Below are 26,597 nucleotides of genomic sequence, written 5' to 3'. Positions count from 1 at the left end.
AGTCGCGGGGGCGTGACGTCACGGGGCGGGGCGTGAGGCCTGCCTGAGGGGGCCGGCGGCGGCGTGACGTCACGGGGCGGGGCGGGGCACAGAGGGGCGGGGCCATGTCCTCTCTCCCGCCCCGCGGTCCGATTCCCGGCGTGGCAAACGAGGCTTGTCCGACTCCGGGGTCCTATTTCCGTATCCGGTTAGTGCAAAGGGGCGGGGACTACGACCAGGCGACTTCCGGTCAGCACTCGCTGAGGGGCTTTACGTCAATGAGCGGACTGCGCGTGCGCGCTCGCCAAGGCACAGAGAGGTGCAGCGCCTGGCCCGAGGTCACACAGCGTCGCCTGGCAGAGCCGGGCGGGACACCGCCCCGGGGGGCCCCCCTGGTGGGACCCGTAGTTGCAATGGCATTTTGTACTACAGGGACGTGCTCATTGCTGCCCGGACGTGGCCTCCCCTTCCCGCCCACGTGGCACCTGCAGAGTCAATGACCTGTCTCCGGACCCCTGTCCCACTCCCAGGATCTTGGACAGATGGCTCCGTCCTCGCCACTCCCTCCTCCTGTCCCCAATCTGGTCTCCCAGGGCCAAGCTTTGTGCTGTCCCCAAAATGCACACCTGGTTGTCTCAACCCTGCCCCACCCAAACCCTGCCCGTAGGGTCTGCTGCTCTGGCCCGCCTCCTGCCCTTTGCCCTCTCTTCCCATGTCACCCGGACACACGCACAGCACAGTCACCTGTTTTTCCACTGGTGTCTGATTCTTCCTGGAGGACTCTGCTGACCAGCCCCCTCTTCATCTCGCACCTCCCCCATCTCTCTTGTCTCCTCTTGTGGCTGTCATCGTGCAATCCTGGGACATGTCCCTGCCCCGCTGAGTCACTACGGTCCCCTCCCCATGGCCGCTCGGGGACCACAGAGCTCCCTCCCATTCACGGCTGCACGCCCAGACTCCTGGCACACGCTTGCTTCCTAACCAGGTGAAAGTTTGATGAAAAGCATTTTTTTTTTTTTGTTTTTGAGACAGTCTGGCTCTGTCGCCCGGGCTAGAGTGCCGTGGCGTCAGCCTCGCTCACAGCAGCCTCAGCCTCCTGGGCTCCAGCGATCCTCCTGCCTCAGCCTCCCGAGTAGCTGGGACGACAGGCATGCGCCACCACGCCCGGCTCATTTTTTCTATATATACTTTTAGCTGTCCAGATCATTTCTTTCTATTTTTAGTAGAGACGGGGTCTTGCTACATTGCCCAGGCTGGTCTCGAACTCCTGACCTCGAGCGATCCTCCCGCCTCGGCCTCCCAGAGTGCTGGGGTGACAGCTCTGGGTCCAGCCATCCCTGGGTTATGGGGCCCAGGGGGAGGGGAGCAAGACCGTGACCTTGGGGACCAACACGGGTCCTGCTTGGCCCCAGGTCCCAGACGGGGCCCCCAGGTGACCTCTGTTGTCAACAGCCAGGTCCCTGCTGTGCTGGCCTCAGGGCCTGACCCTCCTCCTCTCCTTTGTCCCCAGCAAACGGTCCCTTAGCCTTAGGGGCAGAGACAGTACACAGCCGACTGTTTACCCCTTTATTTCTCATCTGTGCCGGAGGCCCAGTTGGGGACAAACCCGGCTACAGAGAACCCCAGGGGGGCTCGGGAGGGCCCTGGCTGGTGCCCAGCTCGGCCGGCGTTCGCGGCTGGCACCCCCAAGCCCCTGGAGGCTTGAGGACAAAGCAGCCCTGAGCGAGACTGTCGCCGGCCTCCTGGGCCTCAACATGCCCATCTGTGAAATGGGCCTGGTGGCAGCGGTGGGGCTGTGCCGGCAGGAAGGCGCACGGTGGCCGGTCCAGGGAGGAGGGGAGGCTGGAGGGGCCGCAGCCGGGGGCTCCTGGCTGTGACGGTGGCCCCCCCCCGCTCAGAGCCCCAGGGCCTCCCGGAGCACACGCTCGTCCCCGACCTCGTGGGGCAGGGTCACCTCCAAGCCGCTGTTCTCGCGCATGGTCTGGCAGATGATGTCATAGGCCTTCCGGTTCCCGGCCCAGCAGCGCCGGGCCACCTGGGAAAAGAGGGTGTGGCAGTCATCGTGCCTGTCACCGGCGTCCCCACGTGTCCCGGCTCCGTCCACGTCAGGGACTTCGGATGCTGTGCGTGTCTGCCCTCGCCTGGCCCCGAGCCCAGGCCTCCCCTCTCTTGCCTTCTTTTGGGGTCTCAGCCCTGCCTGTCACCCTTCCCAGCTGCCTATAACAGGGCCTTGGGGACAAATCCAGCCCCCTGTCCCCCACCCCGAGAGCGTGCTGTGTCACAGCAAGGGGAGGGTCATGGTCGCACAACCGAAGACCCCCGCAGCTTAACCTGCACCCTCTGTCCCGCCTTCGAGGACAGTAGAGAGGGGACACTAAGGCAGAAGCCACCTCCCTCCAGCACGGGGACTGTCGTAGCCGCCTGCAGGGACAGAGGCAGGGACACCCAAAGGAGGCTCTGGAAATGTCCCCGAGGGGGAGGGAGCCCCGGCAGTAGCCGGGGACGCAGGAATGGGCAAGACGAGCTCTTGTTTTCCGGGGCGAAGGGGACAAAGCTCACTCGGAAGAGGGACAGCCCCCAAGGGGGACGGAAGGAGGTGCAGGGACATGGAGGGGGGGGGACTCACGCCGTTGGAGACGTCCCAGCTGAGCATCAGCCTGGCTTTCTGCTCGGCCTCGGGGGTCCCGTCCAGCACGAGGCCGAATCCCCCGTTAATCACCTCGCCCCTGCAAGAGGCAGACGGGTTCCGGGTCCCTCCCCGGGGCCTGACCCCGCACGGGGCGGGGGTTTTGGAAATGCGGGGTGCGGGGTGCGGACAAGCGGGTGCAGAGCCGGAATGGGGTGTAGACCAGCCGCCTGCCGGCTCGTGCCTCTGCGCTGTCCCCCATTTGGAGTCACCCGCTGGAAGCCCGCCTGCCCAGCGGGCTGTGACCTCCGCCTGTCCCCAAAGGGCCGTCCCCATAAAGCCCACTCCCTTGGGGGGTGTCTCTCGTATCCCTCCCTCCAGTTGTCATTCTCTGTAGTTTCATCTTCGTGATCTTTATCTTACCCCTTCGGGCGTATTTTGGGGTCCCTCCGATTCCCCGAAGTCTGAGTTCCTTTATTTTCAATCTTTCTTGTTTTTTTATTATTGCATTTCGCTGTGCACCGTTTTAACCACCTCTAACAGGCCCTGCCACGTTCTTGTTTTTCTTTTTTTGTTTTTTGAGACAGAGTCTGGCTCTGTCGCCCGGGCTAGAGCGCCGTGGCGTCAGCCTCGCTCACAGCAGCCTCAACCTCCTGGGCTCAAGCGATCCTCCTGCCTCGGCCTCCCGAGTAGCTGGGACTACAGGCATGCGCCACCGCGCCCGGCTCATTTTTTCTATATATATTTTTAGCTGTCCAGCTAATTTCTATCTACTTTTAGTAGAGACGGGGTCTCGCTACATTGCCCAGGCTGGTCTCGAACTCCTGACCTCGAGCGATGCTCCCGCCTCGGCCTCCCCGAGTGCCAGGGTGACAGGCGTGAGCCCCCGCGCCCGGCCTCATTCATTTCTCAATAGCTGCAGTTTGAATTTTAGCCAAGTGTGTCGGTGCAATTTGACTGTTAAATATTTCCCCGTGTCTGCCCCCGAGGGTGTCCCCCGTCGGCCTGTGACAACCTTCTCCATCCTCATCTTCGACGACGTCATTGTCAAGGGCAAAGGGGCTTCCGTGCCATGTGCTGCCCTGGACAGATCACAACAGTCTTCCTGGCTCTCAGTCACACACACACACACAGGAAACACCCTCGATGTTGTCACTGGCTGGCATCGTCCTGCTGCAAACGTGTCCCTCCTGCCTGTCATTCGTCACTTGCCGTGGACGTCACTTGCAACTTCTCCCTGTACCTGCCGAGTGTGTGCCCCCGGTTGGCCTAGTCCCGGGGGGCTCCCGGGCTCACCCAGCTTTGCCTGCCTCCCTGCCCAGCTGGGCCCCTCCTGGTGACAACTTCTGACTGCCGGGGAACCCTCAGCAGGCGGATCCCAGAAGACGGCATCGCTATGGCGTCGGTATTAACGGACAATTTGGGGTGACGCACACATGTCACAGATGGGGTGGGGACACCCAGCTGTACCTCTGAGAAAAACCATAAACGTACAACCCCGTGTCACAGGTAAAGCAAAATAAATGTCACAGGTATTAGACCTGATTAGAGGAATAAGCATGAGCCACTATCGCAACTCGTTTATCCTCTGCACGGAGGACCGTCCTTGGGACCCACAGGTGCACCCCTGCGCTGGGGACAACATGCACGAACCCATCGGCACCCTGGGACTCAGAGAAGCCCAGGGGCTGGGGGTCGGTGCCAGGGGGCTCGGGAGGAAACCTGGGTTTGCACACAAGAAAGACAAGAGGTGTCGCCTTGGAGCAAGTTTTCTCCAGCCCGTGTGTCAGAGAGGACGTGGACTCGGTCACATTGTCCATGCATTGAAGCCACCGCGGTGGCCTGCAGCTCAGAACTTCAGCCTTGAAGTGCCCGGGGTCAAGCTAGCCTGTCACATGCTCTGGGATTTGACCCCGGAGGGCAGGGCATTGCGTGATCTGGCCAAAACGGGCACAGGGCCGGGCGCGGTGGCTCACGCCTGTCACCCCAGCACTCGGGGAGGCCGAGGCGGGAGGATCGCTCGAGGTCAGGAGTTCGAGACCAGCCTGGGCAATGTAGCAAGACCCTGTCTCTACTAAAAATAGAAAGAAATTAGCTGGACAGCTAAAATATATATAGAAAAATTGAGCCGGGCGTGGTGGCGCATGCCTGTCGTCCCAGCCACTCGGGAGGCTGAGGCAGGAGGATCGCTTGAGCCCAGGAGGCTGAGGTTGCTGTGAGCTAGGCTGACGCCACGGCACTCTAGCCCGGGCGACAGAGCGAGACTCTGTCTCAAAAAAAAAAAAAACACAAACGGGCTCAGAGGGCAGTTCACAGACGGCCACTAGAGCCAGGCCCGGGGCCCTTCCCCCCGAGAGGCAGGGCTGTGCACGTGCAGTTCATCAAATCTTCCAGTGCCTCAGTTTCCTCGTCTGTCAAACGTGCTTGCCTTCTAGGCTTAGGTCAGAGACTGGGCTCCAAGGGTTTAGCAAGTGCTTGCCCTGTGGTCCTGGTTAGTGAGTCCCTGTGCTTAGCAGTGACCGTCTTCCCGCTGGCACTGTGACGCCAGCCGGAGTGAGGCCCCCCCAGGAACCCCGCTTCCTCACGGCACACACAGAAGCAGGCCAGCGCGGCGGCAGAGCCGTGAGCCGGGGACACAGATGTCCCCCGCCCACGGCCAGCTGCCCTGGGAACCTCGGGTGGCCGCTGATCTCTCAAATGGGCCGATCAGAGTGGGAAGGAAAAGGCCCAGAGAATTCTCCGGAATTCAGCTCTGAGAGCACCCTGGAAATTGACACGCAAGGGCGGCCGCTGTCCCTACTGAGCACCCACGTGGGTTTCCGTGTCCCCTGTGACATGGGGACCCCAGCAGGTGGAGTGGCTTGTGCAAGTCCCCCTCCCCTGAGGTTCTGTCCGTCCGATGACGATTCTCAGGTCACACGAGGATCACCCCCGCAGCTGAGCCAGCGGCCGGGGAGGTGGCCTGGGAGGTGGCCCGGGAGGTGGCCCGGGAGGTGGCCCGGGATGTAGGGTCCAGGACTCCAGCCACCCCAGGGATGCCCGAGACTCCCGCATCAGCCCCCCACCCCGCCCCCCGTTCTGTCCTCCGAAACCTTCTTACCAGCCCACGCCCCCTCCGTTGTGAAGCGCCACCCAGGTGGCTCCGCGGAAAGCGTCGCCCACAAAGCTCTGCACGGCCATGTCTGGGGGAAACAGAAGCCACCGCCTGTCACTCCCTGCGCCACGCGGGTGCGGGGCCCAGACAGGCTCAGGCCTGGAGAACGGGGCGAGCAGGCAGCTAGGGACACATGGCATCTTTGGCCCCGTCATCCTTTGCTATTGTCATCCTGATGAGGTGCCCAGATGCAGAAGGAGCACGAGAATCAAGGATGAGAGGCCGGGTGCGGTGGCGCACGCCTGTCACCCCAGCACTCTGGGAGGCCGAGGAGGGAGGATCGCTCGAGGTCAGGAGTTCCAGACCAGCCTGGGCAAGAGCGAGACCCCGTCTCTACTAAAAATAGAAAGAAATTATCTGGACAGCTAAAAATATATATAGAAAAAATGAGCCGGGCGTGGTGTCGCATGCCTGTAGTCCCAGCTACTCGGGAGGCTGAGGCAGGAGGATCGCTGGAGCCCAGGAGGCTGAGGTTGCTGTGAGCGAGGCTGACGCCACGGCACTCTAGCCCGGGCAACAGAGCCAGACTCTGTCTCAAAAAATAAAATAAAATAAAAAAATAAAAAAATAAAATAAAATAAAATAATAAAATAAAAATAAAATAAAATAAAATAAGAAAAAATAAAATAAGAAAATAAAAAATAAAAAATAAAATAAAATAAAATAAGAAAATAAAAAATAAAAAATAAAATAAAATAAAATAAAAAATAAAATAAAATAAAAAAAATAAAATAAAATAAAATAATAAAAAATAAAATATAAAATAAAAAAATAATATAATATAACAAAAAATAAAATAATAAAATAAAATAATAAAAAAATAAAAAATAAAATAAAATAATAAAAAAATAAAATAAAAAATAAAAAATAAAATAAAATAAGAAAATAAAAAATAAAATAAAATAAAATAAAAAATAAAATAAAATAAAATAATAAAAAATAAAATATAAAATAAAAAAATAATATAATATAATATAATATAACAAAAAATAAAATAATAAAATAAAATAATAAAAAAATAAAAAATAAAATAAAATAAAATAAAATAAAATAAAATAAAAATAAAATAAAAAATAAAAAATAAAATAAAATAAAATAAAGTAAGTAAAATAAAATAATAAAATAAAATAATAAAATAAAATAAAATAAAAAAATAAAAAAAATAAAATAAAAAATAAAAAAATAAAATAAAATAATAAAAAAATAAAATAAAATAAAAAATAAAATAATAAAATAATAAAATAATAAATAAAATAAAATAAAACAAAACAAAATAAAATAAAATAAACTCCGAGGGACGGGTGTCAGCTCAGAGGTGCACAGGGCCAGATGGCATCGCTCTCCTCCCGGAAAAGGCGGGTGGAGGAACCAACTGTGGATGAACGACTTTCTCCTGCTCCATCAGAGAATGGAGGTCCCAGGACAGTCGCCTAAGCCGAACCCTGGGGAGAGGGGACACCCCAGGGAGCAACAGAGCCCAGCCTGGGCCCCGCAGTGCCCACCCGGTGCTCAGGGACAGGCAGGAGCTGGTCTGAGACTGGGAAGTTCTTGGGGACACAGACACACACAGGGCTGCGCAGCCTCTTCCTCCAAGAGCCCCCCCAGATAGGATCGGGGAGGCTCCTTAAAACATTCCCCTCCTCTTGGTGCCGGGCTATGAACATGGGGAAGGGCCCAATGGCCAAGACATGCAGCTCTAGAATCTAGAAAAGGTGACACTGTGTGTGTCACCCTGCAAGCGACAGGGCCAACCCACACCCGGGTCCGGGGACATCCGACGGACCCAGCGCGCTGGCACCGGCCCAGTTCTAGCACCAGGTGTCCCTCACCGCAGAGCCCCCTGCCCACTGGGTGGGTCACCCCTCCCCGCCAAGGCTCTGGGATGCCAGAACATTCTTCACAACAACAACGTGACTCACTGAATGAATCGACTCATTTGTAAATAAAATACAAATCTAACACGACACTAAAAAAAAAACACAGATGTTTGTTTTTGTCACCTGCACAGAAAGCGGAGCCGTCGTAAATGTTGGAGGTCTCCCTAAAGGGACTATCGGTGCCACTGACGTCGTGGTGGTCTCGGCTCAGGACCACCGGCGCCTGCCAAAGAGGGATAAAAGATGCCGGCAATTGTCCACGACACTGCCCAGCAGAGAGGCAGGGGACAAGGGACAGGCCACGCCGGGACCCCCTGGGATTTCTCCCCCTTGAAAATAGACCCTCTTGGGCAAGAGGAAGCACAGCCACTTCGAGGTCATCGGTAGTGACTCATCGTAGATTCAGAAAAAATGAGCCGGGCGTGGTGGCGCGTGCCTGTCGTCCCAGCGACTCGGGAGGCTGAGGCAGGAGGATCGCTGGAGCCCAGGAGGTTGAGGCTGCTGTGAGCGAGGCTGATGCCACGGCTCTCTAGCCCGGGTGACAGAGCCAGACTCTGTCCCCCCCCCAAAAAAAATAAAAAGGATGCGTGAAATTGCTTTTGGGGACATCAACTCATTTCATTCTCACGCACACACACGCTTTGAGATTTTTAACATCCTTCTCTGTTCAGAGGAGGAAACTGAGGCCCAGAGAGGGCATGTGAGTTGCTCAAGGTGACACAGCAGGGGACAGTGTGAGCGGCCTGGCTTTGAGGACCGGCCGCATCATGCCCGGCCCCAGTCACCCGCCCCCCCGCACCAACACACAGCACAGAGCTGGGTCCCTGTCACTCCCTCAACAACCGCCCACGGCTGTGTCCCCAACAGAGCTCGGGTCACCTCTGAGCCCCTCTGCCCGTCTGGTCCCAGGGACCAAAGCCTCCAGGTTTCCCGAAAAAGGTGGCAGTTTGGGGCTCGGCTGGGGGAGGGCTAATGTCCCCGGACAGCGGCTGTGGACCCCGATGGATTGGGGGGCGCTCCCCCGAAAGCTGGGGGGCAGGGCAGGCTGAAGCCCCAGGGCCATGCCGGCGGGAGTGACAGGAGCAGCCTCAGGGAAGTCCCCGCCCAGAGCACACGACACCTCACCTTGATGTCCCCCCGTGCAATGGCCTGGTTAATGGCCACCGCGATTGCCACACGGCCCTTCTGGTCGGAGTACAGGATCCTGGCCTGGGAGCCCACCACCTGCGGAGGGGACAGCGAGAGTGGCCTCAGCTGGCAGAGTCAGGGCGCTGGGGACAGGGACACAGCCCCCCGGCACCCTGAGGCCCCTCCGGGAAGGCCCAGGCAGACCCCCGAGGTGCTGGGTCCCCAAAAGCTTGTGTCCTGCGGCCAAGCCTCACGTCTAGCCCACCGGACGGCCACCCCAGCCCCGTGTGTCCACGCCGTTGGGGTCCCCAGACACCCCCGTGACCCGTCAGCCCAGGGTTCATCCCTGGGGGACCCCCGTGCTCCGAGGAGGTTCCCTGTTCCAGGCATTTGGCAAGGACTACAGACAGTTTCGGGGTGCTGCCGGCTGGCACGGGGAGGGGGTGCCCCCCGACCACCACCAGGAGTTATCCAGCCCCCAGAGACTTGGGGAGCCATCCGCACACCTCCGGTCACCGCAGTTTTACGCACGGCCACCAAAAGGCAGAAGCCACCCAAGTGTCCGTCGCTAGGTGGATCGACAAACAAAACGCGCTACTCGCAGACACTGGAATATTACTCAGCCGTGAAAAAGGAAGGGACTTCTGAGCCCGGCCACACCACCGATGACCCTCGAGGACATTACGCTAAGAGCAATCAGACAGACGCAGACGGACAAACTCCGTGTGACTGCAGTGAGGTGACGTCCGGGGAATGATAGTTAAAGGCACAGAGACAGAGGGTAGAATGGTGGCAACTCAGGGGAGAGGGAACGGGGGGTTATTTTTATTTTTATTTTTTTTTGAGACAGAGTCTGGCTCTGTCACCCGGGCTAGAGTGCCGTGGCGTCAGCCTCGCTCACAGCAGCCTCAACCTCCTGGGCTCAAGCGATCCTCCTGCCTCAGCCTCCTGAGTAGCTGGGACTACAGGCATGCGCCACCACGCCCGGCTCATTTTTTCTACATATTTTTAGTCGTGCAACTAATTTTTCTATTTTTAGTAGAGACAGGGTCTTGCTACATTGCCCAGGCTGGTCTCGAACTCCTGACCTCGAGCGATCCTCCCGCCTCGGCCTCCCAGAGTGCTGGGATGACAGGCGTGAGCCACCGTGCCCGGCCAGGAGGTCATGTTTAACGGGGACAGAGTTTGTTTGGGGCGATGAGAACGTTCTGAGATGGACGGTGGCAATGGTGGCACAACACTGAATATATTCGATGCCAAATTTAAACGATGCATCCGGCCCGAATGTCTAGAGTGCTGAGGTTGGGAAACCCAGGCTGCTCCCAGGAAGAGGCGGGCGTGTCCCCGACTCGCCAGTGAGCCCCTGCAGACCAGGCGACCTCGCGCCCGCGGGCTGGGAGCTCCGTCTTGCAAAAATGCAAAATGCATGTCACATAAAATGGAGCATCGTAGCCATTTTTAAGTGCACACAGTTCACCGACATTAAGCAAAATCAGAATGTTGTGTGACTGTCACCCCACCCGTCTCCCCCAGCCCCCTCCCCAGCCCTTCCGCGTTCTGTCTCTCTGTGAACGTGACTGTCTATCCGAGTGGGATCACACGGTGCTTGGCCTTTTGTGACTGGCGTGTGTCACTTAGCGTCATGTCCCCAAGGTGCACCCAAGTGGGGGCAGGTGGCAGAATTTCCTTCCTTGCTAGGGCTGGATGATGTTCCAATGTGCGAGTATGTGACACATTGTGTTTCTCTGTCCACGCAGCATGGCCACCGGGGGGGGGCTGATGTCACCAACACACAGGGCCCCCCCCTGCCCCCCGCAGACCCCAGCCCTCACCAGCCGGTGCTTGGCGGCCTCTCGGATCCAGCGGATGTTGTCCATATACTGCAGGTTCACGGACGCTTGCACTGCAGGGAGAGCGTAGGGGACTGTCACAGGCGCTGGGAGCTCTCGCCGGGGACACAGACACCAGCTCTGCACCCACCTCAGCCCCGGAGACAAGACACAAGCCGGGGACCCAGGCCCAACCACAGTGGCCGTCCCGCTTGGAGAGCCATAGCGGCAGTCACGAGAGTTAACGTGTGGACTTGTGCAGTCTGCTGCCTGCAACACCCTTCCCCTCCGGAACAGCTCTTGAGCGCCTGCTGTATACCAGGAACAAAGACGGCTGCGGGCCACGAAGACAATGAGGGCGTGTGACAAGGTGGTCACTGCGGGTTGTGTTAGGGTGACCACGGGAGCCGACAGCAAACTGGGAAGGAATGAGCTACACGGAGCTCGAAGGGAACAGAGTTCTAGGCAGAGGGAACAGCCACAGCGAAGGCCCCGAGGCGGGAATAGGCTCGGCCGGCCGAGCTCACACGCGGAGGGCGTGCGGGGGTGTCAGCGTGGACCAGCTCATGAGAGCAGACGGGTGATGTTTCCAGGACGAATTGAGCCAGCGATTAATGCAGATGTCATTAAAGTTTTAATTAAATAAACCTAACTGTAAAACAGTTGTATTAAAAATGAAGCTAGGCCGGGCACGGAGGCTCACGCCTGTCACCCCTGCACTCTGGGAGGCCGAGGTGGGAGGATCGCTCGAGGTCAGGAATTCGAGACCAGCCTGAGCAAGAGCGAGACCCCGTCTCTACTAAAAATAGAAAGAAATGATCTGGACAGTTAAAAATATATATAGAAAATATTAGCCGGGCGTGGTGGCGCGTGCCTGTCGTCCCAGCTACTCGGGAGGCTGAGGCAGGAGGATCGCTGTGAGCGAGGCTGACGCCACGGCACTCTAGCCCGGGTGACAGACAAAAATAAAACGAAGGTACTACTCAAATCTCACTGCCTATCCTTTCCTGTCCTTTGCTAGGGACTGGGGTCGCCAGGCGTCAGCGCCTGTCGCCTGTCCCTGGTGCAACTGCAGACACGCAGCCAGGTCACGGGCACGGCTCGAAGGCCGCCGGGCTGGGAGTGTTTACACCACAGGCAATGGCAGAGGCGAAGCTCACGGCTTCCTCGCGGGGGACAGTGGTCAGACCCCGGCCACCTGGCCTGCTGACGGCCGTGCCACTGTCCTCACCGCCAGGGCACCTTGGGGGGTCCTGAGCAGGTTCCCAAGAGGAGACCCCTGGTCCCCTTCCTTCCCTGACGCCACTCGGGCCCCTGCCGGCCTCCTCCCACCTAGGGGGGCCCGGGGGAGCTGGCAGCCGGCAGCAGGGTGACAGTGGGCCCTGGGGACGTAGAGCAGGCGGCAAAGGATGGCGACCTGCGTGGGGAAGCCACGCCCACCCGCACCGGGAAGCCACGCCCACCCCCACGGAGAAGCCACGCCCACCCGCCGGGGAGGCCCCTCCCACACTCACAGGGAAGCCACTCCTACTCGCATGGATAAGCCACGCCCACCCGCACGGGAGGCCACTCCTACATGCAGGGGGAAGCCACGCCCACCCCCACGGGGAAGCCACTCCCACCCCCACGGGGAAGCCACGCCCACCCGCACGGGGAAGCCACGCCCGCCCCATGGGGAAGCCACTCCCACCCCCTCGGGGAGGCCACTCCCACCCGCATGGAGAGGCCACTCCCACCCGCCCGGGGAAGCCACTCCCACCCTCACAGAGAGGCCACTCCCACCCGCACAGGGAAGCCACTCCCACCCCCATGAGGCCACTCCCACATGCACAGGGAAGCCACTCCCACCCCCATGAGGCCACTCCCACATGCACAGGGAAGCCACTCCCACCCCCACGGGGAGGCCACTCCCACCCCCACGGGGAGGCCACTCCCACCCGCATGGAGAGGCCACTCCCACCCGCCCGGGGAAGCCACTCCCACTCTCACAGAGGCCACTCCCACCCGCACAGGGAAGCCACTCCCACCTCCACGAGCAGGCCACTCCCACATGCACGGGGGGCCACTCCCACCCGCACGGGAGGCCACGCCCACCCGCACGGGAAGGCCGCTCCCACCTGCACCCCCACCCGCAGGGAAGCTGCAGAGAAACGGGGAGGGGGGTGAGACTCCCACAACCGAGAAGTTTCGCGAAGCAGCTGCCTTGTCGTCTCCACGTGATGCACGAGGACATCAACTACACGCGACAAGGACCCACTGTGGTTTAGAAAGGGGGGCGGGGGGCTTCGAGAGGGACAGAGCACCGTCACCGAGCCCGAGGGACCCTGCACAGAGGGACCTGCGTGCACCGGCGGGTGTGGGGCCGGCGGAGCCGCGTGCAGGCGGCACCCGGGACGGGCATGACCCTGCGGCCACGGGCAGGGCAGAGGCAGGGACAGAGGGTCGTGTTGGGGACGCCCCAGCTCCCCACGCTGCAAAGCCCTCTCTGCTTCAGCCACGGTGAGTGGCTTTCTGCCACGTGCCACCAGAGAGTCCTCCGGACGGTGGTGGCTTCGTGTAGCACGGGGTCTGTGCGTGCGAGACTCCCCGGATGGCATCTGGGGACCCAGACCCTGCTGGCTGGCCTCAAGATTCTTTGAGTCCCTTGTGGTCCGCAGCGGTGTGTCCACCGGACACTCCCAAAAGCCATCGGGGCCAGAAAGAAGCTGCCACCAGCTGCCAAGCTCTGGGGGGGGGGGCTGTCACTATAGAGGCAGGAGCTTTGGGGGACCCCCGCCCACGAGCAACCCGGTGGCATCACCTCCTCCAGCAATGGCGTCCTCCAGCACAGACGTGGCCAGCTGGTCCGTGACGACGAGGTCCTGGGGGTCCCCCGACGTGCAGACCCAGCGGAAAGGCCCGAATCCCTGGGAGAATATGTCCCTATGGGGACAAAACGTCTCGTCACGTGGGGCTCCCGGGCTGACCCCTCCGGACTGGCCGGGCCAGGGGGGCGCAGTGCCCGGGCGAGCCTCATGCAAATTCACCTGGGACAGACTCACCTTCCCAGATGACAGTGGTGGGGTGCGGTGGCCTGGCACCCGCTCCCCCCAAGTCCCTGCACCAGCCACGCCAGCCACGTCACTCACCCCATGATGTGTTGGACGTACGAGGGATAGCGGAACTCCGTCCTAGTGTCCCCGTTCTTCCCCACGTCCGCTCCTGCGGGCACAGCCCCCCACCCCACCCCGGACAGTCACCACCAACACCCTCCGGATGGCGTTTTGTGTTCTCAGAGAACATGGAGAAACTGAGGCCCGGAGGGGCCAAGCCAGGCCGCCTCGGCAGGGGCACAGGAAGCCCCCCTGGGTTGGCCCACCCCTCCGCCTGTCACCCACCTGCTTTCTGGGCCTCCAAGAGGAAGGCGTTGCCGTAGTCCCAGAAGAAAAAGTTCTCCTCGGCCAGCCTGTTGATGGCTGTCACCTGCCTCCGCAGACTGCAAGGGGCAAGGGGTCACGTCCCTGCACGGTGACAGCTCTGAGCACCCCCCTCTCCGATGGCCGGCACCCCAGCCCACCCCGCCAAGCAGCCGGGGGAGCCCCTGGCGCCTCGGGTCTGCCCCTGCACGCTGCCACCTGCCTGGGAGTGGCCCCCTGTCCCCTGTCATGCATTGAAACCCTCCCCACCCTGCCAGTCCCCTAACAAGCATTTGCCGGTCTCTGGCCCGCCAGCCGCTTGGGGACACAGAGGCCCCGGCATGGATTCAAGCACCGACAGGTGTGTGTGTCGGGAGTGGCCCCGGGTACTTTGCAAGTGGCTGTCCAGTTTGTCCCCCACCATTCCCGTGACGCACGTATGTCATGACGTCATCGAGGCTCAGAGAGGGCAAGATCTTGGCCAAAGCCACACAGCAGGACAAGTGGGCTGGCTGCCCAGCCACCTCCTGCCACCCGCCCCGCCCCGGCCACGGAGCGGCCCTGGCCCTGGGTCACCTTCCCTGCACCCCGTGTCACCTTTCGTGCACCAGGCGCCGGAAGGCGGTGGGGTCCGAGGTCATGAGGCTCTGGGCCTCGGTGAAGCCGAGCTGCACGGGGTAGTAGCCGCCATTGAACGGGTCGTGGCAGGACGTCTGGTCTGAGCCGAGGTCCACCAGCAGCTCCCCCGTCGTGTCCAGGATGTGGACCAGGCGCTCCCTGGGGACGCCGAGGGACGGTCCCCGACTCTAGGCCCGGCCGCGCGGAGGCTGTGACCCGTCACCCACCCCCAAATGGGGACCGCGTCCCGTCCGCTTTGCCGGCAGAGCCTGGGGACGGGGGACGGTCCCCGAGGCTGCCACCTCCCCCGCCACACTCACCAAAGAGCCACCACGTTGCCATGGTAGCCAAGGCTGAGCACCTCCTTCTTGGTCCTCGCTTCCCTAGCAGGGACACAAGGGTGGGACAGATGGCCCCTCCACACCTGCCCGCGGCCACCCGGACACACCCGCCACCCACCCACCTGCACACACGGGGGACACACGGGCTACCGCCAGCATCGTGTGCGTGAGAGCCGGGCAGGGGTTGGGGGGTGTCCTCTCGGGACCCCGACTTTTGTCCAGGACGCAGAACGGGAAAGGGGAACCCAGACTCGGACAGCCCGGAGCAGGAAACTGAGGCAGCGGCAGTGACAGACCCCCAGGTGATCTGGAGAGCGAGGCTGTGGGGACCCTAAGAGGGGTCTGCGGGGCACTCGCTGGGGCGGCCCTAGAGTTGTGGGGTTCGCCGAAGGTCCCCCCCAAAGTCACGTGGGAAACGCTGAACAGGACGGCAGAAATCAAAGCGCGTTTTGGGGACGAAAGATCTGAACGGGCCTCGCGGGCGGGCGGCGGGGACAAGGCGGTTGGCCCTCTGCCTTGGCGTGTGTGTGCGTGTGTGTGCGTGTGCGTGTGTGTGCGTGCGTGTGCATGTGCGTGTGTGCATGTGCGTGCGTGTGAGTGTGTGTGCCTGCGTGTATGTGTGTGTTCTGTATGTGTGTTGTGTGTATGTGTTGTGTGTAGGAGTGTGTGTGTGTATATATGTTGTGTATGTGTGTTGTGTTTATGTGCATTGTGTGTTGTATGTGTTGTGTGTAGGTGTGAGAGTCTGTATGTATATGTGTGTGTGTTGTATGTGTGTGTTGTGCGTGTTGATGTGTATGTGGGTGTATGTCTGTGTATGTGTTGTGCATATGTGTTTATGTGTGTATGTGTGTTATGTGTATGTATGTTGTGTGTATATATGTGTATGTGTACATGTGTGTTGTGTATGCGTATTATGTATGTTGTATGTATGTGTTGTGTCTAGGTATATGTGTGAGTCTGTGTGTGTATATGTGTATGTGTACATGTGTGTTGTGTGTATGTATATTGTGTATGTTGTATGTATGTGTTGTGTCTAGGTGTATGTGTTAGTCTCTGTGTGTATGTGTGTGTACATGTGTGTTGTGTGTATGTGTATTGTGTATGTTGTATGTATGTGTTGTGTCTAGGTGTATGTGTGAGTCTGTGTGTGTATATGTGTATGTGTACATGTGTGTTGTGTATGTGTGTATGTGTATCGTGTATGTTGTATGTATGTGTTGTGTGTAGGTGTGTAGGTGTATATGAGAGTCTGTGTGTATATATGTGTATGTGTACATGTGTGTTGTGTGTATGTGTATTGTGTGCATTGTGTGTATGTGTTGTGTGTAGGTGTGTAGGTGTGAGTCTGTGTGTATATATGTGTATGTGTACATGTGTGTTGTATGTGTATTGTATGTGTTGTGTGTATGTGTTGTGTGTAGATGTGTGTGCATCTGTGTGCATATATGTGTATGTGTGTCTGGTGTAGGTGTTTATGTGTGTGAGAGTCAGTGTGTATGTGCACATTGTATGTGTATTCACATGTGTGTTCACATGTGTGTTCACGTGCATTCACGTGTGTGGGCGGGCCATGCTCAGCGCACTAAACGTCCCGCACGGGGGCGGGACTGGATCCCGGTGAAGCCCTCGGAGGCCACACTGGGCTCTGGCATGTCCCCTGTAACCGCTGCCCGGTTATGTGACAGTTTCCCGTGGGTCCACTGCTGTCACATCGGTATTTGAGAAAGCTCCGCATCAACACGGCATCCGCTGCTGGATCGTGGGGACAGCCACAAGGTCACCGGATCGTGTCTGAAGTTTACATTTTTATAGCAAACAACATCCAACCCCTTGCGGTGACTGTCACCACGGCCAGGTGGCTGCCACGGCTCTGACGCGTCCTTGGAAAGGGGACTCGCCCCCCCGTGGCAAATTTGTTGGGGGGATGCTTCAAAAATGGCATCCGAGCGGGAGCCCCCGGGGCAGTCTTCCCCGCGGTCCTCTAGAGACCCCCGAAGACCTCAAATAGGAGCAGACACGCTGCCCTGCGCCCGGCGGGGCACGTGGAGGGGACACACCCCTCCCAACCGCACCGTCCCCAGCAGGGCCGGGGACACAGTGGACACGACAAGCCACGTACTCCCCAGAATGGTGGCCGAGTGCAGAAACACGAGGGGACAACCGGAGACCCATCAGAGCCGAGTGACTGAGCCCGCAGCACCCGGGGGTGGCGAGATGACAGGCAGTCACCGGTCCCCTCACGGCCTCCCCCTCCCAGCGCCCGTGGGTCAGGGGTCGGAGCCAGCCCTCCCCCCGAGGCCACACCTGAGTCTCTCGATGCAGTGGTCCAAGCTGTCGGTCACCTCCATCAGCCAGCCTTGCTTGTGACGCTTCTCCAGGGCGGCTTTATCCACCTGGGACCGGGAGACGCATTGTCACCCAGCTGCCACCCCTGAGTATATATCTCGGGGCCGTGCCCGGAGATCACTGGCTTCCAAAACACAGTCTCGGGGCAGACCCTGCAAGCTGCCTTCACACTGGATGTTCCTCCTCCTCCTCCCATCCCCAGGGAACCCAGATTTCACTCAGGGTGACACTGTTGAGCCCCAGCAGAGGATCCACGTGCAAAATAGTCACAACTGTCCCCTATTTCTGCCTTCCCTTGGCGATAAGAACATCCATTTCGGCCAGGTGCCATGGCGCATGCCTGTAGTCCCAGCGACTCGGGAGGCCGAGGCAGGAGGATCGCTTGAGCCCAGGAGGTTGAGGCTGCTGTGAGCGAGGCTGACACCACGGCACTCTAGCCCGGGTGACAGAGCCAGACTCTGTCTCAAAAAAAAAAACAAAACAAAAAACCCAAAAAACCCAAAAAAACCCACATCCATTTCATCAGAGACTGACCAAGGACATTTCAAAAAAGGAGGCTGCAAGACATGATTTTCCCGCTAAAATAGTCGGTGACAGTTGACGCTTCCCGTCTCACTTCTTCCTGCCTTGAGGGGTGCGTGCGATGGCTGGAGCTGCGGCAGCGATTTTGTGTCCACGAGGAAAGCACAAGAGAATCTAGAGATGTTGGCCCCGGTGTGTCATTTGAGCTGCGGGACCGACGTCTTTTCTGTCACCTACGTTCCGGGGACTCAGTGGGACACACGGGGCGCTCAGGACAGCTCACCTCTGCTATCACGCCGATGCACCCCACGATGACCGCGGCCTTGGCCTGAGCCCCGCTCATTCCACCGAGCCCAGAGGTGACAAAGACCTTCCCGGCCAAGTCCTCGACACCCAAGTACCGGCGTGCGGCGTTCAACAGGGTGAGCTGCGGGGAGAGGCCGCAGGGCATCGGCTGCCCCTCCTACGTGTCGCCCCCGGCCCCTGTCCCACCCCAGTGGCCCCGTCTCTCACCACAGTGCCGTGGACGATTCCCTGGGGACCGATGTAGCAGTAGCTGCCCGCGGTCATCTGGCCATACCTGACCACAGAGAGGACAACCGAGCCCAGGGCTACACCCAGCTCCTACCGGCCTCCCCCTCTAGGAGGCTCAAAATCCGTTTTTAACTCCCCCCAAAATGCATTCAGACATTCTCCTTTAAGAAAAAGAGACCAGGCCGGGCGCGGGGGCTCACGCCTGTCACCCCGGCACTCGGGGAGGCCGAGGCGGGAGGATCGCTCGAGGTCAGGAGTTCGAGATCAGCCTGGGCAATGTAGCAAGACCCCGTCTCTACTAAAAATAGAAAGAAATTAGCCGGACAGCTAAAAATATAGATAGAAAAAATGAGCCGGGCGTGGTGGCGCATGCCTGTCGTGCCAGCTACTCGGGAGTGCCACCCGGCAGAGAAGATGGGCACAGTCCCGCCCCTGGTCATGGGGCTGAGGGACAGAGAGGGACACCCAGGAGCACCCTCTGCAGGGCTTCATTCCCGCCGCCCTCCCGGGGGTCCCGGGATGGCTCCGATTCTGCTACGTGAATGGTGCTGCCGTGATCGGCCTCCTGCCCAGGTCCCCGGGCCCGTGGGTCACGCCCTCCAGGGTAGAAACCGGGGAGGGGACCGCTGGGTCACAGGGTAGAAACATTTCAAATATTGACAGACACCGTGCAATTCCAAAGTGACTGTCCCCAGCAGTGCACAAGCCTGCTTGCTTCCGTCACTTGGTTAATTATCAACCACTTCACTTTTTGGCACCGTGCCGGCCCCCGGGGACGGGGACACTCTCCAGGGGTTATTGTCGCTCAGTTTTCTTCCTTGTCAATTGCCAGCTCCTATCTCTTTCCCGCCGGGCTCCTGTCCCTCTGAGACTTCCGCCAGCCCCTTGTCCCCTCCCTGTTCTCTCCGATATAGGTCAAGAGTGGGGTCTCACAAAGCTGTGTCTGAATACCAAGCCCATCTCATAACCTCGGCGAGAAACCTGACCACTCAGACCCTCTGTTTCCTCTTCTAAAAAAATGGGGAGACGTATCCTTACGTTTGAAGATTGTATGATTATCACACAACTTAAGAGAATAATACTAATGTAATAAAGATGCACCCAGGAAGTCAAATGAAACCCCCAGACCCCACCGGGGTGGCGGGGACCCCTCCCGTCCTGCCCCCATGGGGTCTGCTCCCGGGGAGGGCCCACACCCGTCTGAGCAGAGTGTCCACTAAGCTCTCTCTTTGTCACCATGCTGAGAGTTTTGCCTTTATCACTTCATTTTGCTTTCTTTTTTTTTTTTGAGACAGAGTGTCGCTCTGTCACCCGGGCTAGAGTGCCGTGGCGTCAGCCTCGCTCACAGCAGCCTCAACCTCCCGGGCTCCAGCGATCCTCCTGCCTCAGCCTCCCGAGTAGCTGGGACGACAGGCATGCGCCACCACGCCCGGCTCATTTTTTTTTCTATATATATTTTTAGTTGTCCGGCTAATTTCTATTTTTTAGTAGAGACGGGGTCTCGCTCTGTTGCCCAGGCTGGTCTCGAACTCCTGACCTCGAGCAATCCTCCCGCCTCGGCCTCCCAGTCACTTTGCTTTCTAATGACACATGCCAGCGGTGCGGGGGGCGGGGGGACATCGTGTTAATAGACTTGAGACGGCAACTTACATGGTGACCCCCAAGGCGAACAGCTTCTCGTACTCGGTCCTGGAGCAGTAGTTGGGGATGACCTGGGAAACGGGGACAGGGGCAGGCGGTAGGCGGGGGACCGGGAGCGCGATCGGGGTGCCTGTCCCTCCTCCCTGCCCCAGCGGACCCAGTCCCGGAGCCCCCCTCCCCCCGGGGCAGGCGGCCATCTGGGACGCACCATCCCGTTGGTAATGACCAGCCGGGGGGCGCCGGGGCTGCTGGGGAAGAGCCCCAGCGGGTGGCCGCTGTACATGACCAGCGTCTGCTCTTCTGTCATCTTCGACAGGTAGGACATCGTCAGCCGGAACTGCAGGGGGAGCAGAGCAGGCAGGGCTCCGTCAGCGGAGGTGACAACCCCCCTGCCACCACCCCCTGCCACCGCCCAGGCCCATAGACCTCCTGCCGGCCCCCGCGGGCGGCCCCCTGGTCCACCCAGGCCACACCCCGCAATGGCATCCCCCCCACCCCCCCCAAAGCATCTCCAGGACAGGCCCCGGGAGGTGGCCTGAGTCCCCAGAAGCCGTGGACCTGCCAGCTCCGCCCAGATCGGAGGACGAGCCCAGGGGACAGGCCGGTGGGACACGGGTGAAGCCCCAGCCTCCCCCATACCTGAGCCCAGTTGCTGAACACCTGCCCGTTGCCCCCGTAGGTCACCAGCTCCTGGGGAAACTGGACAACACGGGGTGTTGTCTGAGGGCAGGGCCCGGGAGGGGCCCGCAGAGCCACACGCTGTCCCCAAGGAACTCGGGGACTCTCCCACCCCGAAGCTGCCCTGTCTGAAATACGGGTGACGATGGCTCCCGTAGGACGCCCAGGGTGGGCACATGTGGCCAGATCCAGGTGACCCAACGTGGCGGCCACCGGCTACATGTGGCTTTTGACCACACACACACACACACGCGTGTGACATACACCCCCAATGTCCGACTCAGTGTGGAAAAACAAAGTGACAATTCTCATTACTAATATTTACACCGATGACACATCAAAACGATATTTTGGCTATATCAGAATAAATGAAATATAGCACGAAATCCGCGTCTTTTTGGTTTTTCGTGGCATTGTCACAAAACTGAGACTGCCACATGCATTCCCTGTGACAATGTTGACAGGACACAGGGGCCTCTCCGCACGGGCTTGGCGACGTCCCGTGAATGTGTCCCTGTTGCCACATCACGAGCTTAAAAATGTGACGTTTGTGTCTCATGTTGCGTTTCTGCTGGACAGCGGCGGGCCTCAGTTTCCCCGCTGTTACCTGGGCCACGGCGGGGTCCAGGTTGTTCATGACCATGTGCATGATGGCGGCCGCGGCTCGTGTGCGGCAGGGGTACTGCCCGATCGGGTAGGCCCTGCAAGGGGAAGTCGAGGCACGGCAGTGGCCCGGCCGCTCCTCCCCGTCCTCTCCCGGCTGCCCCTCCCCCTCCTTCCAACTGCTCCTCCCCCTCCCCCCGCTGCCCCTCCCCCTCCTCCCAACTGCTCCTCCCCCTCCCCCCGCTGCTCCTCCCCCTCCTCCCAACTGCTCCTCCCCCTCCCCCCGCTGCTCCTCCCCCTCCTCCCGCTGCCCCTCCCCCTCCTCCCAACTGCTCCTCCCCCTCCCCCCGCTGCTCCTCCCCCTCCCCCCGCTGCCCCTCCCCCTCCTCCCAACTGCTCCTCCCCCTCCCCCCGCTGCTCCTCCCCCTCCTCCCGGCTGCCCCTCCCCCTCCTCCCAACTGCTCCTCCCCCTCCTCTCCGCTGCTCCTCCCCCTCCCCCCGCTGCTCCTCCCCCTCCTCTCCGCTGCTCCTCCCCCTCCCCCCGCTGCTCCTCCCCCTCCTCCCGGCTGCCCCTCCCCCTCCTCCCGGCTGCTCCTCCCCCTCCTCCCGGCTGCCCCTCCCCCTCCTCCCAACTGCTCCTCCCCCTCCCCCCACTGCTCCTCCCCCTCCTCCCGGCTGCTCCTCCCCCTCCTCCCAACTGCTCCTCCCCCTCCTCCCGGCTGCCCCTCCCCCTCCTCCCCGCTGCTCCTCCCCCTCCTCCCGCTGCTCCTCCCCCTCCCCCTGGCTGCCCCTCCCCCTCCTCCCAACTGCTCCTCCCCCTCCTCCCCGCTGCTCCTCCCCCTCCTCCCGCTGCTCCTCCCCCTCCCCCCGGCTGCCCCTCCCCCTCCTCCCGGCCGCTCCTCCCCCTCCTCCCCCACCTGCTCCTCCCCCTCCTCCCCCACCTGCTCCTCCCCCTCCTCCCGCTGCTCCTCCCCTTCCCCCCCCCGGCTGCTCCTCCCCCTCCTCCCACTGCTCCTCCCCCTCCCCCCGGCCGCTCCTCCCCCTCCTCCCGCTGCCCCTCCCCCTCCTCCCCGCTGCTCCTCCCCCTCCCCCCGCCCCTCTGGGGCTGGGCCCGGCAGCGCTCACTTCATCTCCATGTCGGGGCAGAAGCGGTACATGTAGATGTGCCCGTAGAGCCGCAGCTCCTCGGCGAACTCGGGGGCCAGCAGCTCTTGGACGTCCGGCGGGAAATAGCGCAGGGCGTTCCTCAGCGCCAGCTGGGGGGGACGGCGGGACAGTCAGCGGGGTCCCCGGCTCCAGTCCAAGCATCCCGAGGCCACCGTGGTGGCCTCCTCCCTCCCCCACCTGGATGTGCCTCTGCCGTGCTCAGTCCTACCCGGAGACCGTCTGACTGTCTCCCCAGGCTCACGTTCAATGTCTCCTCCTGCAGGAAGCCCGCCCTGATTGCCCCTTCCCTCTGCTTTCATGACCCGATGGGGGAGATGCAGACTCAGCCTGCCCCCAGCCCCAAGCGCCCTGTGCAAAGGCAGAGAAGCGTCCGCCTCCGGGCACCCAGCTTGGCTGGCCGGCTGCAGGCATCAGGGACCAGGAGGAGCCCGGTTTGGTGAATGTGCTCACTCAGTCAATCAACAAACATCCATCGAGGGGTGCTGGGGTGCAGCTAGGAGGAGACACAGGCTCCGGACAGGAAGGCAGGAGGTGACAGGGTCTTTCAGACTCCAGCACGCATCAGGGTCACCTGGCTCTGGCACCACCCAGAGGGCTGCCCCCTCCCTCTCCGGATTGGTGATTCCGGCAAGTTCTAGAGGGTGCCGGTGCTGCTGGCCCGGGACCCTACTTTGAGAACCGCTGCGCTACAGCAGTGATAATGAACACGCCGCAGCCGCACCCAACCGCAGGGATGACTCTCCCAACGTAAAGTCAGTGACAGACGCTGACTCACAAGGGAACATGCCGCACAATTGCATCGATGGAAAGTTCCAGAACAGGCACGGCCGAGGTACGCAATTAGAGGTCAGGACAGCAGGTGCAATTCAAGGGCACCTCTGGGGCTCGACACAAAGGTTGGGGACTTTTATTTTATTTTATTTTTATTTTTTGAGACAGAGTCTGGCTCTGTCACCCGGGCTAGAGTGCCGCGGCGTCAGCCTCGCTCACAGCAGCCTCAACCTCCTGGGCTCCAGCGATCCTCCTGCCTCAGCCTCCCGAGTAGCTGGGACGACAGGCATGCGCCACCATGCCCGGCTCATTTTTTCTATATATTTTTAGTTCCATCTAATTTCTTTCTATTTTTAGTAGAGACGGGGTCTCGCTCTTGCCCAGGCTGGTCTCGAACTCCTGAGCTCAAACGATCCTCCCGCCTCGGCCTCCCAGAGTGCTGGGGTGACAGGCGTGAGCCACCGCGCCCGGCCATATCTGATTTCTCATCTTATAAAATTACCTTTAAAATTTATGTCAAAAATCAAAGAAATACATTTAAATTAAAAAAAAAAAAAAGCAGCAAACAAGCCACAGCACAAAGCAAGCTGCAGAGGGAGCCGGCTCTGGGCTTGGGCACAGCGGGAGGCTGGCTGTCCCCGAGCCAGGGGCAAGATCCAGCCCCTTCAGGCTTGAGGTCCCCAAGCTCACAGGTCCCTCTGCTACCCCGGGGCCTCTGTGTCCCTCCGGCAGATGGCGGCCAGCCCCTGGGCGCCTGCTCTCAGCACAGGGAAGCTGTCACTCCTCTCTACTTTGGGATCACGTGAGCCATGCAGGTGGCAGGCCCTCCAGCCCGCATGGCCGAAGGTCAAAGGTCAAGCCATGGGCACCCAGCAGGGAGGTGACCAAGGGCGGAGTAACACTGACCACTGCCCGGATATTGTGGACCTGGGGCCAGATGGGCAAGCCAGGGGGCGGGGCATCCTGGCCCTGCCCCGCCCCCAACCCTAGCCCCACCCACCCAGGCCCCACCCCGTCCCACTCCGGCCCCATCTCACCCCAGCCCCGCCCCCAACCCTAGCCCCACCCACCCGGCCCCGCCCACCTCAGCCCCGCCCCGCCCTTATCCCCGCCCCCACCCGCCACCCGCCCCACCTCAGCCCCGCCCCGCCCCGCCCATCTCAACCCAGCCCCGCCCCTCGCCCCGCCCTCACCCCATCTCAGCCCAGCTTCGCCCCCCCTTAACCCATCCCTCCCCCGCCCCCCGCCCCAGCGCCAGCCCCACCCCCACCCCATCCCCACCCCTGCACACCCCCCGCCCCAGCCCCGCCCCCACCCCATCCCCACCCCTGCACACCCCCCCGCCCCAGCCCCACCCCCACCCCATCCCCACCCCTGCACACCCCCTGCCCCAGCCCCACCCCCAACCCAACCCCACCCCTGCACACCCCCCCGCCCCAGCCCCGCCCCCACCTCATCCCCACCCCTGCACACCCCCCCCGCCCCAGCGCCAGCCCCGCCCCCACCCCATCCCCACCCCTGCACACCCCCTGCCCCAGCCCCGCCCCCACCCCATCCCCACCCCTGCACACCCCCCCGCCCCCACCCCATCCCCACCCCTGCACACCCCCCCGCCCCCACCGTATCCCCACCCCTGCACACCCCCTGCCCCAGCCCCGCCCCCACCCCATCCCCACCCCCTGCACCAGCGCCAGCCCCGCCCACCACCTCATCCCCCACCCCTGCACACCCCCTGCCCCAGCCCCCGCCCCCACCCCCATCCCTACCCCCGCCCCAGCGCCAGCACCCCGCCCCCACCCCATCCCCACCCCTGCACACCCCCCCGCCCCGGCGCCAGCCCCGCCCCCAAGACCCCCAGCACCCCCTCCCCACGGCGGCGCCCGCCCTGCCTTCGTGGCCGGCGCTGGGGGCGGTGGGCGGTGTAGGAGCCGCCGGGCCAAAGTGCAGGGTCTTCACCGGGGGTCGTAGGTTCCCCTTTGAACATCTGTGCTTGTTTGTGCCTTCCAGTCCCCCCCCCCAGGATCCAAAATCCCCGAATAATTCTGAGTACAGAGCAAGTGGGCGACAGCTCTGTGCCACTTGTCACTCCCTCTCCACGCCCGCAGCTGACAAGCGAGAAAAATGGGGTCCCCAAAGGCCAGTGACTTCTTGTGGGGCCTCAGCAGCGCGGGGGACCCCCCCACAAGCGCGCCCTCCCTCCCGGGCCTGTTTCCTTATAGGCAAAGTGGGGCGATCAGGTGAGGGGACACCCGGCCTCTGCCCTGGCTCTCCCCAGCACCCCCAAACCGCAGTAGGGTTCTAGCCCCACGCCTGCAACTTGAAACGAAAACAGCTGGGGAGGAGGCGCTGGCTCACGCCTGTCATCCGGCACTTTGGGAGACCGAGGCAGGAAGAGCTTGAGGCCAGGAGTTGGAGATCAGCCGGGACAACATAGCAAGACCCCATCTCTACAAAAAAAATTTTAAAAAATGAGCTGGGCGTGGTGATGCAGCCCCTGTCGTCCCAGCTCCTCGGGAGGCTGAGGCAGGAGGATCGCTGGAGCCCAGGAGTCTGAGGTTGCTGTGAGCGAGGCTGACGCCACGGCACTCTAGCCCGGGTGACAGAGCCAGACTCTGTCTCGAAAAGCAAAGAAAAGAAAACAGGCACTGCCCGACCGTGGAGCAGCACGCAAAAGTCACATGCCTTGGGACCGGGCAAGGAAAACGGTCACCCGCGTTGGCCGTGCGGCACTGCACACCCGGCCGGTTCCTTGTCACACTGGAAGTGACCACAGTGCCACCACTCACTGGCTGGGTGTCCTGGAGCCTCAGCGTACATGGGGACAGTGATCCCGCACCCAAGGGTGACCCAAGGGTGCTGCAGCCATGTGATCCTGAGTGTGACAGAGACCAGCACCCCCGTACCCCACGGGGAGCCCCTGGAGGCCGGGGCGGGGCCACAGCAGGAAGTGGGGGACCCCCCGGTGCTTACCTGCTGCTCGCGCGGGCTGAGGCCCGGGGTCCTGACCGGGGCGTGCGGGACCCCAGCCCGGCGTCCCCGGTTCTCTGGGAGGGGACGCAGGGGCAGGCCGGAGCACAGAGCCTGGAGGCCGGACATGGCGAGCCGGGATTGAGGCCAGCTCCGTGGGAGGCTAGGAAGAGACTGGCAGTCACAGCCCAGCAGGGGAGGGACCCGCCACCCACCCCAGGGCCACCTCCCCGAGCCCCTCATTGGACCTAGGGCCTGTGCGCGCACGGAGCCACGTGTAGGTCAGAGGGGTCACTGGTTTCTAGGCAGGCCACCTGCCGTGTTGACAGGGGGGGAGGGGCAGCGTTCTGGGGAAGGGACAGGCTCCTTTCGGGGCAGACGGTCTCAGTGGACCCTTCCACTGGGGTGCTGGCCCTCA

General features: G+C 60.8%; 1 protein-coding gene across 1 annotated transcript; it reads right to left on the bottom strand.

The window, feature by feature from the left end:
* Nucleotides 1-1,531: 1,531 nt before the first annotated feature.
* UROC1 (urocanate hydratase 1) lies at nt 1,532-26,365 on the bottom strand. Its single transcript, XM_045534707.1, has 20 exons — nt 26,183-26,365; nt 22,400-22,530; nt 21,279-21,372; nt 20,633-20,692; nt 20,202-20,330; nt 20,003-20,064; nt 18,332-18,398; nt 18,102-18,245; nt 17,255-17,343; nt 14,927-14,989; nt 14,586-14,765; nt 13,971-14,068; nt 13,722-13,794; nt 13,394-13,515; nt 10,597-10,667; nt 8,762-8,860; nt 7,760-7,859; nt 5,706-5,787; nt 2,606-2,705; nt 1,532-2,014 (listed from the first exon to the last, which is right to left on the bottom strand). The coding sequence occupies exons 1-20, from the start codon at nt 26,306-26,308 to the stop codon at nt 1,874-1,876; spliced, it is 2,031 nt and encodes a 676-aa protein (XP_045390663.1). The 5' UTR covers nt 26,309-26,365; the 3' UTR covers nt 1,532-1,873.
* Between the last annotated feature and the right edge of the window lie 232 nt (nt 26,366-26,597).

The sequence above is a fragment of the Lemur catta genome, chromosome 21 (genome assembly GCF_020740605.2).
Source record: "Lemur catta isolate mLemCat1 chromosome 21, mLemCat1.pri, whole genome shotgun sequence".
NCBI classification, from domain to species: Eukaryota; Metazoa; Chordata; class Mammalia; order Primates; family Lemuridae; genus Lemur; species Lemur catta.
Note: the sequence above shows the minus strand (reverse complement) of the source record. Positions and strands in the feature narration are given on the sequence as shown.